Source organism: Micropterus salmoides, unplaced genomic scaffold (assembly GCF_014851395.1).
Source record: "Micropterus salmoides isolate LMB-PRFRI ecotype aquatic unplaced genomic scaffold, ASM1485139v1 Ms_hic_scaffold_8, whole genome shotgun sequence".
Taxonomy (NCBI): domain Eukaryota; kingdom Metazoa; phylum Chordata; class Actinopteri; order Centrarchiformes; family Centrarchidae; genus Micropterus; species Micropterus salmoides.
In genome coordinates, this window is record NW_024044570.1 from 26,077,979 (window position 1) to 26,096,189 (window position 18,211).

General features: G+C 38.7%; 1 protein-coding gene across 1 annotated transcript; it reads left to right on the forward strand.

Annotated features, from left to right (window-relative positions):
* The first annotated feature begins 369 nt into the window (after positions 1-369).
* si:ch211-106e7.2 lies at positions 370-15,951 on the forward strand. The gene is made up of 4 exons (XM_038705665.1): positions 370-561; positions 10,755-15,076; positions 15,230-15,292; positions 15,402-15,951. The coding sequence occupies exons 2-4, from the start codon at positions 10,801-10,803 to the stop codon at positions 15,530-15,532; spliced, it is 4,470 nt and encodes a 1,489-aa protein (XP_038561593.1). The 5' UTR covers positions 370-561; positions 10,755-10,800; the 3' UTR covers positions 15,533-15,951.
* Positions 15,952-18,211: the final 2,260 nt, after the last annotated feature.

Consider the following 18,211-nt stretch of genomic DNA (forward strand, 5'->3'; position numbering starts at 1 on the left):
AGTCTGCAAAGTAAAAGGTCAAACCCATAGAAGGGTACAGTACTATTTTGAGGTAACAAAACAAGGGATTAGAGGTCAAATTCTATAGAAGGGTTCAGTCCCTTCAACCTACATAACCACCAATCACCGCTCTCCCCATAGAATACCTCCCCAAAGGTCACTGACCGTCTGTCTTGCTGCTACAGTGCTATTTTGAACTGTTATGAGTCAAATGCATAAGTATTGTATACTACTGCTCTGCACAGTTTGTGTGCTTGATTGTCTTCTCAATAAAGGTTTTTAAAAAAGAGGGAAAAAAACTGAACTGATGAGGCTATGTAGGCCTATGTGGGAGGTGACTGTGGACAACCTCCGGTATGTGTCTCCGGAGGCCCAGAGCTCGGGATGAACGGGGAGTTAGTCAGTCGTTTTTAAGACCAGCAACAAGGAGGACTTCTCTGCTGTTTACAACAGATGCCACATGGAATAACGTCAACAACGAAAGAGCAGCTTTATTTACTGCACGGACTCCGGATGTTACTAACCGTTACGGTTGAAGTTGGACCTTGTCGAGATCTAAACGTAAGTTCGCAGCAGAAGTGAAACTGTTACTTTGCCACCACATGCAGATGTGCTGACCAGTCTGTGAGGAGGTGACATCAATGCACCGCAGAAAAATGTAATGCAACTTCCACATGAGCAGCTCGTGCAGCTTGGAAACAAATCTGGTCATATATCACCAACTTAACGTTAATACGTGCATGTCAGTCACTCTCTGAACCATTTCACAACGTATGACGATCCGTTGAACTGCGACTTAAAATTATTACGAGCACAATTTCTTGTCCTAACGTAGTGTTTGTTGAACTCGAGACAATGGGCCGTTCCTACTCTCTCCCCCCTCCTACTTTCACTTCGTTTGCGCGATCAAGCGGGGGTCTTCTTATAAACAGTCTACGGGTTCAGCCACATTGAGTGCGATCTGAAACCCATGAGGGAGGAGAGGTAGTGGTGGGTTATGTTGGTTAATGTTGCGTGAGCATCGATGCTAGCTTGTTGAAGGAACAACCTCTGCTGCGCGATGGAGGACCCTTCTTTCCGTGTGGCTTAGGATGTTTAAATTCTTAAAAACTACACTACCATTTCCATATCAACATACACAGGTTAACATAGCCCAAAGGTTATTGTATTTAATATAAACAACGCGTTTGTCTGGTAGACCATACAACTGTTTTTTTTTTTTATTGAATCTTATACATCTCATAGGCCTCTGAAAATCTTCAGCCAAAAGTTAGATACACAACTAACGTTAGATACACAGGGGTAAAATAAAGCAACAAAAATATTTAAATCTATACACATGTTAACTGTTTTACTATTCTTCAGACCATTTAATGCTTCAACATGTATAGCCTAGGCTTTTACAATCAAGATAAATCTTAACATAAAAGAATGTGAGTGAGGTGTCTTTTTATAAATGAATAGCTGAACCAGACAACGGCTTAAAGAAATATTCTAAATCTAACCCATGTGATTTAGTACCTATAGCATGCAATCATAAAATAAATGGCAAATGGTTTCACTTTCATTATTGCAAAACACCTCAATATCATTCCTGAATCTTAAAAAGGAGACCTATTATACTGCATTTCCAGTCCTATATTGTAGTTCTGTGACTCTTGTATGCCAGCTTTGCATGATTCAAAGTTCAAAAAAATGATTTGCTCTCTTATACTGGCTCTTCATGTGGGCCCAGGGCTTGACATTAACTTTTTTGCTCACTAGCCAATGTGGCAAGTGGTTTTCCAAAGTGACTAGCCACACAGCATTTTCACTAGCCACATTTTTGTTACGTTTTATATGATTAAAGTTGACAATGGCATTCTTAAATTGGCGTGCTAAAAATTACTAATATTATCATTAGCTCTGATAAGGTTGTGTGTAAAGTTCATTTTTTTGAAAACATATAGTCTATTAGTATAAAGAGTAGCTTCTTATTGTATATACTAAAAGTGCTGCATGAGTGTAAAAGATTAATTGAAAACATGAAAACTAAACTGAAAAAAAAATTCATCAGAAATACTGTAATACAGAGTAGAAAAATGATCTATATTATAAACAAAGCATAACCAAAGAATAAATTGTTTTGTCTTAGAAAAAATCCACAATTAAGGCAACAGGATTAAAATTTAATGTACCTATTTAATGTATGCCTATATCAGTTTTGGGCACGTTTGGATGGTTTGTTTTGCATCTGCATTTCCTCAGAGCTCTGACTGGATTTATGTTCATGTATCAACATGAAGCTCTGTTAGTTCTGAGTAATTGGAGATACTTCCACCTAAAACAATTACACAGGTCTTTATTTTCCAGATGGTTCCCAAACAAATGCATCTCCTGCTTTCTTACACGGCATGATTACTTTTATTAAAAAATACAGTTAACTCGAAAGGTAGCTGTGATATGACGATATGATGTTACATAAGGGCAGCCCTGCTTGTAGTAACACCATGTCTCTTAATCATGAAGATCTCTGTAATTTTACAGCATTTACCGGCACTTTCCTCCTGCTTCTTCTCTGTCTCAGCTCTGCCTTTTCTCTTTCTCTTGTCCTCCTGTGCATTTTTACTCATGGGAGTTGTAGTGTCAAATTGCAATTTGTTTGTTATTTCAGATGCCTTTTTGAAAAGACTACAAGTTTTCAACATGCCACATGGCTAGTGGGAGTGACTGTGGCTTTTGCCCCAGGGATTTCTTTACTTTAACCTCATTATTTGAAGCTTTGGCTATGTTTAACATGAACATCCAACATTGTAGATGAGTCATAAAATGTGGAAAAGCATAATAGGTCTCCTTTAATCCCCCTCTGTCTCCCCAGAGATAGACTTGTTAACTGTGAGTGGTAAATAAATTATTATGCCAAATTTTAAGGTACATGACAATCCTAGCTAAACAGTTACACTACAAACAAACACCTTATGAATTATTACAATGAGATTGGCTTCCAGTTTGTTTTTACATTTTAAAAGCTTTGGTTTAAGAGGTGCTATGGGATTTTGCCACGTCCCCAGTGTTGGATCATTCAACTTAGATCTAAAAAATAACTTTTAAAAACATATATGTATTTCTAAATATTTCATTATCTAATTTTCCTCTTCAAAATCTATTTAATGAAATGTTGTTTTTATCAAAATTGTAATTTTTATGTATGTTTGTATCGAGCGACCACTGTTGAGTTGCATTAACTGTCCCTTTAACTGGAAAACATTTTTTTACTGACATCACTCTCATTAGGTGACCTGGTGACATCACACCAGTGGAAATTTGTGTGATTTTCTAGCTCTCTTGTTGTCTGATTTTGACATTTTTATTAAGTCAGTTTAATGTGATTGAACATAATGTGTCCACCCTATTAGGCCTAAGTTTTGATAGAGAATGATAGATTCCTCATCTAGTATTGTTAAAATGCTAACTTTAGCTCAAAATGTCCACCTTGTTAGTCTGTAACAGGGTGGACATTTATACACTAGTGTTTTGTCCACCCTGTTATGTTACTAGATGTTGGTGTTTTTTCTTTCATAGTTTATTGAAATTACCAAATATTAAGTGTATATTTGTATTTACATAAATCTATGGAAGGGATTGACTATGCAAGCAAGAGACATTAAGTAATTCTTATCATAATTCACTTTTCTTGAGGGGAAAAAAAGTGGAAGTCCTCTTCATTATGTGTGCTTGTTTTACTCAATATAGGCTTGCCTATGCTGTTTAAAAATTATTTTATTGTAAAACAAATATCCAATAAGAGTGAGGGACAAATGATTTCTATAAAAATAAAATTTTAGTAGCAATTATACCCTGAAAGCAATTTTAAACAGTAATGTGTAAAGCTGATGATACACGGGGCAACTTTTTGAGCAATGTTGCTGGGCAATGTTGCTAGTGGCAAGTCCGACTATGTTTTGAACGTCTGGTGGCGGTGCGGAGTGGTGGGGGAAGGGGATTACGGTAGTAATCTTTACACATTACCATTGACAGCAACGTTGCCCTGCACGATTGCCCTAAAAGTTGCTCTGTCATCAGCTTTAGTCCTTAACAGGGTGGACATTTCCCGCGTGTCACATGTTGTTAATATATCTAAATTTAATACAATAAAGGTGCCTGAGCTCGACCAATATGTTTTTCATAAAGTTAAAGTTAGAATTTTGAAAATATAGGTAAATCAACTATATATTTATCCCAAGTTATGAAGTCCAAATAGCACCCTAGAAAATTACTCCTGTGTTACTGTGTTTTATTGGGAAACTTTTGCATTGTATTTTTGTTTGCTTGATGGGTTCCCAAAGAGTAGGTTTGTGGTTTTTATTTGAGATATGGACTCTTGTGGAGATTTGAACTGAGATAATGACTCATTTAGTGGCGGTTGCACAGTGGGTTTGGTTTTGAGTACAGACTGTATTTAAACTGTGGTGAATTTCAAGTTCTTGTGTGCTTTTATGATTCTTGTCATCTGTTGGTACCCTTGAAATACCTGGTTGTTATCGGTTGTTCAGTAAGGTAGAGTGATTGTCATGACTGAAATACATGGGTCCTTTGTGCATGCAAACATGCATGTAATGCTTTTGTGTAAATATATTGATTGACAACATTATTTACTTTACATGATGCTTAAATGAACCGAATGTTATTCCTCCATTTAGTGCATACATTTCAAAAGAGGCAGATAAAATTTGTCAATGGCTGACAAAAAAAGTCAGTGGAAAAAAGCCAATTTCACATTCTTAACCATTAGACAAGCTAGCATGCCGTGGTCGTGTAAAACCAAAATGCAGTGGATGACAGACTGAGAAGATTAAAATTTCACTTCTTGGTATTTATGCTTGTTGAACAAGTGCATATAAGTTGCTAGATTGATTTGCCCAACGTGGCATGTTACTTGCCCCAGGCAATGCTTACTTTTGAGCCCTGGGAGGGCCTTACAGTAACCCCTAAAATCCACTGACTCCGGCTACGTCGCGTTATGGCTGCGCCGCGTTATGGCTGCCGGAGCCAAATAAACAAAATCAACATGTCAGCAAAATCAGGCAGGCAAAATGCTGTGATTCTGAAATGCTCCTCATGGGAAATGCAGCCTGAAGTTGATGGAATGAAGCAGGGTCACATAGAGCTTTCAAGAAGGTTGTAGAAGAACAAAAATTACAAATTAATAAGAAGTCAATAACCCGGGGCAGGCTGCACGCTCCGCTGCTGAGACGCTTACAGTGGACTTTGACGCCGGGCAATGGAGGCATCAAAACCGTGGCGGAGCTGTAACATGCCGTAGCCGGAGTCAGTAGATTCCTGGCATTAAGCCAGCAAAAGGAGGAGCAGATTGTTGTAGTAAACTTTCACTAAATGTACTATGCATTACGAATATGTCTATGCGTAACCCATATACTCTAATGTTAAGTTTGCATGATTAGAGAAATTTGGTTGTCATACATAACCAGCCTTAGTGGAAAAGGGTTTTATGTTGAAATAGTGTTATAACATGTAAGTTTGGGGAAAAAAAGCATGTAAGTTTAAAAAACAAAACAAAAAAACATAGAATTCTCCTAAAATACTTGTCAGGAGAGACATGCCTGGGCAGGTCTGAACATGTCCAGAATTATAGAGTAGGGACTTTCTGACTCTAATAAAACTGCCCAATAGAATGATATGGTGTGTTTATGTTAAGTGTTGGTAAAGAAATCCAGACTCATCTTCTGGCCCAGTCGTAGACTTCTGCCTTACAAGATGGGGAATGCACAGATCCTGTTCAGTCTCTCCTTGGACCAATTTGAATAACTCTATAATTTGTTTGTGCTACTGAAGTAATTGAAAGCTGTGTTAGGGGACCTCACTACATCTGGCCCAGAGAAAAATTAGTGTGCATGTAAATGTAGGTGTTTTAATCACTCTATCACTCATGTGCAAGTTGAGTAAACACCTTCAAGACTAAAATAGCAAATTCAGTTACCTTGGACTTCTAGAGTTAAATAACCCAGCAAAAATAAAGAAGCTTAAGACCATCATCGCATCGGAATACAGTTAGTAAGCTATTTCAAGCTTTTAGATGGCCGTGTGCAGATTTATAATATAATATGTCAATATATCTTTTTTCACTTCTTTTTAGAAATACATAACATATATATATATATATATATAATCAAAGATGATCCCTAACATTTGTTGTTATTAGACCTCACCAAGATAACAAAATGCTGAACAAAAGTACAACAATATATTAAAGTTTTGATAAATAAGAGTCAAAACTACAAAAAAGATCCATTATAAACTGAGTACTATTACTAATAAACATTAAAGGAAATAGTGTATGTAGTCTATTGTGTGGGCCTGCCAAACTGTAACTATAAACAAAAAAATACTAATGTAGTACTACTAGTACTAACAAAATAATAATAATACCATAAATTACTCCTGTCATTACAATTATTAGTTTACATAATAATGATTTCAGGGCTGTCCTAGGCAATATATTTTTTGTCATGCAGTAGTTATTACCTTAAACATAATCTGCCACAATGACTTTTTTCAATGTGGCATTCACATCTAGTTTATCCTTTTTACCAGCACGCTAGCCAAAGCTGTGAGAATTTTTCAACCACCATCTATAAATGCATCTAATACTACATGACAATCTACAACGAGGACCTGCAACTTTAAGATTTCACTCTGACGTTGCACACAGATAACACATTAATGGGAAAATCAAATCAAAAAATTATATTAAATCTTTAAAATGTTATAAGATAAGTTTTTTTTTTTTTTGTTTGAATGAACCATTCCATTGGGTATATACGAATAATAAAGTAACAATGCCTTTTTTCCCGTGGGCCAGTAAATCTCTGATCTACTGGCCCGTAGGGTTAATGAAATGCAGGTCAAAATAAAGATAACAAAATTAGGGATCTACAGTGCGACCATTTTGCTCGCATATGCTCCTAAAAATCGATACGTGCGACCCGGAAAAATGTGCGAGTAACTATAACCTACCATATCCCATATTTTTCTATCGCATGGATTTAAGGAATAAAAACAACTCACAAACATGAAACTGCTGTTTTGTCCAACTGGAATTAATATTATACTAGTGGTGAGCCATATAGTATACTATTACATAAAATGACAATGCATAGTAAAATTAAATCATTAATATAGTGACATACTAACAGTATACTATTAGATTAAAATGTTTACTTTTTATCTAATGTTATCATAATAATATATATGAATACTAATGCAAACTAGTTTCTCCTTCATGTTGTGGAAAGAGCCTCTGCAGTAGAAAGATGCAGCTTTCCACTGCACAGGTGTGCCAGTATGTAAGCCTTCTATCCTCCTGAGAGCAACATGTTCCCCCATGTTCTGTTTTACTTAAGTGACTGTAAAGTGTGATTTATATTTCTGCTTTGAATCGGCGGCGCATTAATACTGTTCAGTAGTCTTGTTTACATTAGGTGTGGGGTGGGTTGTGTGGGTGCTGCTGGTGTATCGTGAATCCGTCCCTGGTTCAAAAACTACACAAGCACCAATCACAGTGAAGTGTTTTGTAATGACTGATCAGTGTTTAAAAGCAATTTTCAGTGTCAGATTTTCAAAACATCTGTTTCAATATTTAAAAAAAACTTTTAAGGCCATTGCCGAGTGTCCAGATACCAGGGTCTTCACTTCCATAGTCCTCTAGTGGTTTCACACCATAGTTGAACACATAGAGAAGGAGCACACACGTAGTATAAATATAAATAGTTTGTTAAAATCTGTGTTACTTGAACATTTTTCATTGTGCTCCTAAATTTCTTTGTGTGTTCCTAAATTTTTTTATTTAGGAGCACATGGTGCTACTTGGGAAAAAGGTTAGCGTAGAGCCCTGAAAATGCTTTTAAAGAAATGAGGGAACCAGAACATAAGGGAGTGAAATATTATAACAACAAGAGTTCTAATAATAATATGACTGAAGAAAACGACAATTATCACGTTAATAAAAAAAGGTTCCCTGTTCAACATTAAATCAAATACAACAAAAAAAACTGTTAATTTACACAGTTGACAAACAGCAAGATGAATCAAATAAAACATAACAAAAGCTCTTGGGTACATTTAGGTCTATATTATTACAAGGTCCTCTTGCAGTGTAGCTGATGTGAATTCCTGCATGTTAAACGTTCATCTGCAAATTCCAGCATATCAGATGTTCAGCGTTCAGTCACACAGAGGCGCATAGAGCAGCGTTCACAAATGCAGACTGCATTTGCAAATGTATTTTTAAACTCCTGCTGCCGAAATAAAACCATAGCCTATTAAAACATGGAATGGTAGGGAAAAGCGCTTTTGTTTTCTCTAGTGGTTATTTTGCCCTGTGACATTACCAGCAGAAACCCCCCACGCTGCGGTCCAGCCAATAAGGTAGCTTCTCTTCCGGCACACTGATTACGACAAGGCGTCACCACATAAGCGTAATGCCGCAATTGCAGTTACACATGACAGAAATCCACATAGTGCAAAGCTTGCTAGAAAATGGTGTCACAATGAAGACCCCCATCAGAGTTCTGTTGTGAACTGGAGACAGGACTAAATCTTACATAGACAGTCGCCATTTTAATGCTCTGTGCAGGAAAAACCCTGGTATTAATACAACATGTATAGTGACTCATGTAAATGAAGAGAGTTTAAGCTCGCCCTGTCTTTTGAGTCTCAACTCGACTCTGGAGCTCCAACTAAATTCCAGAGAAGCTGCGTAAGTGTAGGCTTCAGCCAAGTGAAATCACATTGCTGCCAAAAGGTTTGGATAGGAAAAGATGAGATTAAAGAGGCCTGTTGGGTAACTAGAGCAACAGAAAGCTTGTGTGTATGTTTATATTCTTTTTATCATATATTCATGCAGTTAAAGACAGCATATTTTGATATTTGGACAATGCACACACATTTTGCATTTGTGAGGACATATTAGAGAGAAGAAACAGATGTTTCCTGTTTATGGAACATTGTATTAACATTCTTGGAAAGAGGTCGAACAACTTTGTTTGCCAGTTCAGTAATGGTTTTTTTTTTTTTATTGCCACAAGTGTGTTTGGTAGACTGCCTGAAATAGTCCAGACATGGTGGGGAGATCCTGAAGTTATTCAACAGAAAGTAGAATTGATTCAGGTCTTTTTGTGGTGCAATGACGAGGTCTTTTAAAACCTCATTTTGGTGAACACCAAGAAAATTCTACCACACTTGCATATGGAGTTGTTCCTTCCGTCCTACTTACCAGTGGGGTCTTCTAGTCTCACACTGATTTTGAACTGGGGAAGACTGATCAGGTTTTGAAAGTGGTATTTTCCTGTGGGGAATTATTTCCATTACCTTCACCTGTACATTAGTTTGGTGACTGATTTCTGTTGAGGGAGGGCCTCTTACAACCCAGAGGTGTATTACAATTTTAGATGATGGCAAGATTGATGTTTTGCACTGATCTGCTGCTTGCATCGATCAGGTCAATAACACACCAATCAGTGTGTCTTTCTTTTCTGGACTTCTGTGCCATGTTGTTACGGGTGTCCTACGTAGATGCTCTCACTGTACAAATTGATTCATTGTTCAGCACAGGATTTCACACACTGATTTGCTGTAGCACCACTTCAGTATTAGTTTGATGTATCGTACGATCTATCACAATCTTGACAAAGACAAGAACGACTACTGAGTGAAGCTCTTGTATGAGTGAGAGAAGTTGACTTGGAACTTATTGCAAAACAACTGCACCAAGACATATGGCTGTAGCTAATGATTGTCATTATCGATTTTAATCTGCAGATTATTTTCACAATTCATCGATTTATCGTTTAATCTGTATTATGTCAAGAAATTGTGAAAATGCTCATCATGTCTTGAAATTGCTTCTTTTATCTAACTAACAGCTCAGATCAACCATATTCTGTAAAATTATATTGTATTGAACTTGGCTGTTATTGAAAAAAGGATTAAAGGCTTGAAGACACCTGGGTTGTCTCCCACATTATGCTGAAATGTAAGAAAACATGCCTGTCGCTCAGCAGGAATGTTACAAATTGACAGCATTGCAACTCCTGCTGTAAATGGATTTGTGTGTAATCCAGGATGAAGGTATAAAAAAACTCACTTGTTTGATGTGAATAGCATTACGAGATGGGGCAGGCTAACCGGATGGCTTTTCAAAAAGAGCCATGACATGCTAAAAATCAAGGGACATGGACAATGTTGTGTAATTATTAATGTTGTTTATTAGGGGTGGGAATCGCCAGAGGCCCCACGATGCGATATTATCACAATATTTATGTTGCGATTCAATTTGATTGCGATTTTAAATATATTGAGATATATTGAAAGTTATTACCTTTTTCCAACTTCCAATTAGGTCCCTAAAGTCAAACTTTGTCAACATGTGTTTATCTAAAAAGATGCATTTCTCTGTTTGTCAAGTAGTTTGATTAGTGTGACATTTTAGATTGTAAAAGTATAACTTTTATTCTATGTAAGATTGTATCCTTCCTATGTTTCTACATGTGAAGTAAAACTACCGAGGTCACTCACCGCAAAGCCATGTTAATTTGGGAAAAGTAAAAGTCCTGCTGAGGGTTGGGATCAGTCAGCTGGCCTAGCCCAACCTTTTCTCTTCATTAAAAAGGGCAGAAAAAAACAGGAGTGAGTGTAAAGTTATGTACCATTTTCATAAATTAGTGTTTTATGACTTAATATTTTTGAATTTCTCTCAGGAAAGGTACCTCTTCAGCCCACTGCAAGGCTTAACGGAGGACAAAAATGCAATCTTGTGCATGGATGAATGGACAGTACCAACAGCATGGACCACTCTCTCAGTCCTCACAAGCTGCTACTCCTCTTACCCATGACACAATGAGGAATCGGCAAGGTGGGACAGCAAATAACTGTTATCTGTACAGGACATTGACCACAGGAGGCCAACCACAACAAAGTGCACATTTGGCCTTTCGCGATGGAGCTTACTCTAACAGACAGATGTCAAGCTGGCATGCCTCAGCAGTTTCTCATCAGACCGTTTCTCCTCAGCAGCCAGCTAGAGTGAACACAAACAATTATCTGACGGGCTTAAATGGCAATCTGCAAAAATCCTCTACTAATATGCAAAGTGGAAATCATGGTTTGGTGGTCACTAATGGAGTTCAGGTTGCCAGGCAGCAAGATTTTCATCAGAACTCTATGGGAAATTGGAATCAGTCAATATGGGCACAAGATGGTAACATGTCTAATCGCCAATATTGTAGAGTTCAGAAAAGCTTGTCTCAAAATGTAAATGGAGCGTCAACTCTACCTGTTTCAGCATACACTACAACAGCTACCTCGCTTCCACATGAACAGGTGGGTCGGACCAACAAATTAATGTCTGCACAAAACAGACAGACTGCTCATAACCAATATTACAGACAAAACAGCATTCAGCATGGATTCTCTCCTTCCTTCCCACCAACCTATGATATGGCTGTCTCTCAGTCTTTCACAAACAGCATTACAGCAAACACAGCAAGTGAACAGAGTTCGTACAGCATGCTCCAGAAAACTCAACAATACTCCAGTCAAAGGAACAATGGGGACGAGGCCACCACCTCTGTTAACTCAAATTCATTCGGCCGCCAGTATGAAACCAACCCGTTCTTGGCAAAAACAAACAACCCTTCCTTAAATCCAGCTGCTGATACACAACAAATGCCCAGCCGCCAGATGATAGTTGCAGGAATTGCAGACAGCCTACGTAATTCTTTCACTGCTAGCTCAGATGGTCGACCTCTAGTGTATACCAGTTCACCATACAATGGGAAACATGCCAGCGAGGTCAGAATGATGGAGTCTAATCAAAGTATGCAACCTGTGTCGACTGTGACAGAAAGTTACAGCCCAAATGCCTTGCAGTCTTTACCATTCAGTTCTAGGCAATCTTTGCCTGAAACCACCCGCAGTGTTATGTCAAGACAACAGCACAGCGTAGATACGCCACCTCAGCAAAGCTCTGTACCAAATGTCTCCTATAATAATACAGCAAGAGATGGAAGTGGAAGTAAGACAGCCAATGCATTTTTTCCTGTTGGATCTTTAAGCAACGCATCTCAACTGATGCAACTGCATAAGACCCAATCATTTGTAGCAAACAATGGTGAAATGCTTGAAATACTTGAAAGGCTCTCATCAGTCAAGTCAAATGACAGCTCCATTCACTCATCTCCAGGTCGAACAGGCGCAAGAGCTGTTGCTGTTGTACAGCCGTTGTCACAGGAAAGCTACCAAATTGCCAGCGAGCATACCTCTTCTAACACAGTCGATCAAATGGGTGAATGCACTGCAACAAATGAATCTATAAATAAACCAGAGAAATTAAGTTCACCAGCTGTGACAACAAACCAAATGTCTCCATGTTTGAGAGAAGAATCTAATCTTTACCCAGAAAGCCCAAACAGGTTGAGGTCTAACAAATCTTCACGAACATCCAGTGATGGTACTTACGAGAATCAAGACTTGTCACCTAAACAGATATGTGCTGATGACACAGGATCTGAACTGGCCATTAACATGCAAGTAGATCAGTGTGTTTCACCAACGACTCAACAATCACTGACCTCTGAAGTGCCAGTAATCCAATGCGGTGATGAGGAGGAAAGCGTAAATCCAGCTGATGAAGCGCTTTCCTCAGTACCAACAGTCCCGTGGACAAGTGCCATATTAAGTAAGTGCTTAGAGTATGCCGAAAAAGAGATGTGCAAAAGAGATTTTCCTACGGTTCATTCTGGAAGCCAGTGTTTAAACATGTTTTGGGATGGAAGCATTGCAAACTTGGCAGGATTGCTCAGGACAGGCTGGTATAAGAATTTAATTACGTGTGTTACAAAGTTCATTTATGAACATGTAACACCAGACACTGTCATATTGTCACAAGTAAAGAAAAACTTCAACAGCTACCATGTCCTCCAACATGATGAAGTTTATTCAGAACCAGAACCCTACAAATCATCATGGTTGAATGTCAACGAACAGCTAGATGACATTGATAAAGAGTTTGGCTTCCAGTGGTCTTTGAAGCATCGCCTTCACGTACTTGAGAGTGACAGTCAGCCAGATCAAGTTGGGACAGGCAACAGCATTCCTGCACAAACTGAAAGTGAGGCGTCAATCAGGGTCTCGTCACCAACTGAGCTTGAACCAGTTGACTCGAGTGACGAAAAACAAGCCTCCAGTGTTTCAACGCAAACTGTCTCCCCGAGTAAAACAGAGTGTGTCGATTCCAGTGACCCATATTATTCATTTGAAATCCAAGTTTTGCCTTCAGACGAGGCCCAACTTATCTTTGAGCAACTAAAAAGCAAGATGCCACAAAGAATGGACACAAACAGGTTGCCAGAAAAAGTCACGCGTAGCTCTTTGGAGGGTGAGCTACCTGATGTTATAGATGTCACTTTGAATGACTCAAGACCGAAGAAAAAATCAGTCTTTCCAATAGAACAGGTTTGTTGCATTGACAAGTGGATGAACAGGATTATGGGGTCAAGCACACCTTCTTTTAAATGCCAGTGCAAGAACGAGCCAAGTCATAAACCTAAAGATTTCCCTGACAAGACCCTTGATAATGAAGATATTGCCATACAAAAGAAAGATAAACGGTGTGCAATCAGGTCTGACAGCAAATTACACTCTGTGGTAGGAGAACAGAATCAAGCGAAAAGTGGGGAGAACATTGACATCTTTTGTCAAACCATTGACTTGACTCAAGGCGACGACAATCCTCACTCATATTCTGACAGAGAACCAAAGAGCATTTCCCAGATTAGCATAACTAGTAGCCAGTCGAGCATCACACTCATAAGTGAAAACAAAGATCTGGATTGCTCCATCAGTGAAAATGAAATTTGCAGCCACATGCTAGACTTTGAAAAGGATTCTCAAATGATAGCAAGTGGCCAGTTAGGCGGTTCAGACAGTAGTGAGAAAGAAAGAAAGCAATTCTTCAGAAGTGGCACTGAAATTCAGTCAGACCCTGAGGTGGATTGTGTAGGAGATCAGTTGAAATCTACAGAAAGTACGCTGTCATGTACTTCGGTCAGTAGAGACAAAGAAATTGAAAATCTCAGTGAAAGTGAAGTTGCCAACCAGATGTCAGCCCTCGAAGAGAACTGTGGACAAGCTCAGCTGACATCTACAAATATGCCAGAGTCATCATTGGAAACTAGAGAACAAACACAAATTAGTGCGACTTCTGCCGTCCAGACAACTGTTGAAAGAAAGCAGAAGAGACTTAGCAGTTATGATGGATTTGTTCCATTCACGAAGAAATCAACGATATGCAATCCCCATGTTGATTCGCAGTCTGTCCTTGAGGGCGTTTCAAAATGTGGGAAGGTTTTTCTTGATGCGACTGATGGTGTACCTTCAGCCTCAAATGTTAGAACTGTAGAACTGATACTCTTTGGCTCAACACAAGACCAGTGCGGTTTACTTGGCAGCAGAAAGAGACATATTTCATCTTCAGAGTCTGGAATACCAAGGCCTCCAGAAGTTATCACTGTGAAGCTCAGTCCCTTGAGGAGAAAGTCCCGTGAAACTCTCCCACCAGGGGAAAATTCAGTCAAACTAAAGATTCACGAAAAATGGAGAAGAAGTTTTCCACCAACTAAAATTAGGCACAGAAAAAAACTGAAAACACAGATGAGATCGTTTGCCTCTTTATCTGGGGTGAATCACAAGAAAGCTGAAGTGGTTGGCCCTACCAACACCGAGGAGCTGCCAGTTTCCTCTGAAATGAGGATCCACAATAGAAATGCTAAGCGCAGCCTGAGTCTGAAGAGGAGGAGGTCCTTCTCTAATGGACTAAAACATGGAGGGGAGAAGAAGAAGAAGAAGGATGCAGTCTCACTCAAACAGCGTGCTCATCAAGAGAGAAGTAATGGTGGAAATGGAAGCCTTGCTGTCAAGCCTCTTCAGGAGAACGAGGTCCTGAGGTTCAGTGTGTTACCCAATACCTTCAACTTCAAAGATGGATCCAATGGGAGAAAGGAAACCAGTGATCCTGTTCCAGGTAAGTCATAAAATTTGAGATTAAAAAGGTCAAAGTAAAAGCAGCGTTCCTCTCTATAATTCAAATGATGCGTTCTGTAATGCTGCTGCAAGATGTTTTTCAGTGTCTTTTCTCAGCTAAGCCTGATTGTTTTTTTCTTTTGTTTTTTTTAAGATAAGCCTGACGTCCCTGAAGGAAAGGAAAAGAGCCACAACAAATCTGTTGTGAGGCCAAAAGGTAACAAATACAACTAAAACACACCTACATTCTAGTTTTTAATGTCTTTGTTATTATATAGTAAGTGGCAATAGTTTTTCCTAATTATAATGAATTAACTGCACCGTAGATACATGGTGTCCAAAACCTGAGAAGAAGTATCGTCCTCTACTGTCACCTCCTACCTCCAAGAACTCCAGCCTCTTCCATGTGTTTCAGAAGAAATACATGGAGAGGACACAGCAATCCATGGATGAATAACATGACGGGCAGAAGTTTCTTTGGCATCAGAGACAGTTTTTAAGTCAAATATCGTCTTCTCTTTGGGAAAGTCTTCATTTGGGAAAATGCCTTTCAAGACTGTCACAGAAAGCATGTTTTTGAATATTGAAGGAGTAAATTGAAGCCATTTTTGTTTGTACAGTATTAGGTCTAAACTGTTCTAATGTATACAAGTCACGAGTTCTTAGTCATTTGCACATAAATTGTTAGCTGTTTACATGGCTGTAAAGGTATGCAAATCCATTACTTGCAAACCATCTGTGTACTGTTTATTTCAGTTTAATATTTATATTTTTCTACATTAAAAATATTTTTCTACAACATTTGTATCTTATACATATATTTTCTGCAATTTTTGTTGTACTTTTACCTACATTAAAAATCCTATTAAAATCTCATGAAGTGTTGTTATTACTGAGTAGGTTAGTATGAGCTGCCTTATTTATATTCCGAGGTGGAAGAAGATCTGTTACTTCAGTAAAAATAGCAACACCACACTGTAGAGAGAGAAATAAAAGTAATGCATTCCAGTTTTTGCTCAAGTGGCATGAAAAAATACTTAAAGCAGCTGTCAGTAACAGTTAAACATACAATGCAAAACTTTCCGTGTCTCTCTGCTGCTTGTATCATTCAAAGCCCCTCCCATCACATTATCTGTTTTATGTACTACTGTCAGTGTTGAAGAAATATTGTGAGCCAAGTTCAGGTGTGATGAAGAAGTTTCGGAGATAGATAAAGACTTAACATAGTATTGAGCCCGGTCGAGGAGATACAGTGCCAGCATACAACATGTGAACACATTGAATGTGTTGTGTAAGAATGTATCATTTCTTCAATTCCATGTTACTCAGAATGTTTCATTTATTCAGTATATTATTAAAAATGTATCATCTCTGCAATGTATTAAGTTCTGTTATTCAGAAACCTTTATAAGCTTGTAACATCCATAGTTAGATCTGTGTGTAAAGCTGATGATACACAGAGCAACTTTTAGAGCAATCATGCAGGGCAACGCTGTCGTCAATGGTAATGAGTAAAGATTACTACCGTAATCCCCTTCCCCCACCTCTCTGACACCTGCCCCGCACTGCCGCTATCCGTTCAAAACTTAGTCGGACTTGCCACTAGCAAGATTGCCCAGCAACATTGCTCAAAAAGTTGCCCTGTGTATCATCAGCTTAAGACTGAACCTTGAGTTGCCACTCTGTCCTCTGTGTGAGGCCAGAGTTGACAGTCTAACAAAGATGGCCCTCAAGAATGTTCTGTTAAATGTGTTCTGTAGGGAAGGGTGAAGAAGGGTTAAGCTATGCAACTAGAGTGTATTGTAAAGTTTCAGTGGTACTCTGTGAGAAAAGAGATAAGGCCATGTACCCAGACTGCATGTCATTCCTGGGCCACCATGACTATGTGAGAATGTATTGTCATGGGGACATAAATCTTAAAAATAAAAATACAGGACCTATGTATTTGGGAGCTAATGGTAAATGACCGGAACGATCCAAAGGGGGCCCATGCCCTGGGAAAAACCTGCCTGAAAGTTCTACTAGTGTCTCAAAGCATGTACAATGTCTAAAAGATAAATATGACCACGGAACAGCTCCCGTCAATGATATGATTGATAAAGTTAGCCGACAATAAAGATGACTTAGTGTTTTAAAGGAAAACTGTAGAACTAAAACCTAAGGAAGTAAAATATTGTGGGAACGGGGCTTAAGATGGTTCCGGAGGGGTCCACCAAGAAGAAAATTCCACTAGTAGAATTTACAAAAGGTTGCAATAAATTAAGAAAATAGGTGGGCGCCTCACAGAGACCCCGCCTGACGTAGGGGGAGACAAGGGCTATTTTCGCACCATGTTTTTCAGTGTGCCTTGACAGTCTAAGGCTTACTCTGGTTATGTCTTGCTTTGATTATGTATTGCGTCGATCTCTGACTTACTCCAGTAGCTTCTTTTGAACTCCAAGTGCTGTCGACCTCCACCAATGTTAAATGCTATGAACAGGTCTGGGCTTCAGCAGGCCTGAGTCTAGCTTTCTGCCCCTCAACAAATGCCAATACCAAATCTGAAGGGTAACATCTTTTGATTCCTTTTATTTTTCTGTCTTCCCCCTAGTTCCTGTAGTGTTTCCTCTTAGGTGATCTTTAACCGGCCTTAACCTACAGCAACAAATCTATCTAATGTTTAGACTCCAATACTACGTCATATTGGAATCTATTACTATCCATGTGTTACACTCTAATCTGTGGAGCCAATATGTACTTGTAAACATTCTTGTGAGACTCAACCTTGTCAGATTCCCAGAGAATACCAATTTTTGCAAGCCTGACGCCTGAGCTACTGTCTCTCCCTAATCAGTCTAACAGTTGTCGCCATAACAAGTACAAATACATGAAAAGCTGGAAAGTTAGTGTACACACTTGTGGCTTCAGCTAATGACTCCAAGCAGGGATGTGCACAGACATTTTGGTGGGCAAGGGCTCAAGTGAAAAAAAGGGAACTTCTCATAATTATTTATTTTAAACAAAAACATTAAATACATTATCACAACCCTCACACTCACGCAATTGTTTAATACTAATACTACTAATAATAATAGATAAATAAGAAATACAAAATAATCAGCTCACATACAGACTATGGTCTTCTTTAGTAGGGGAG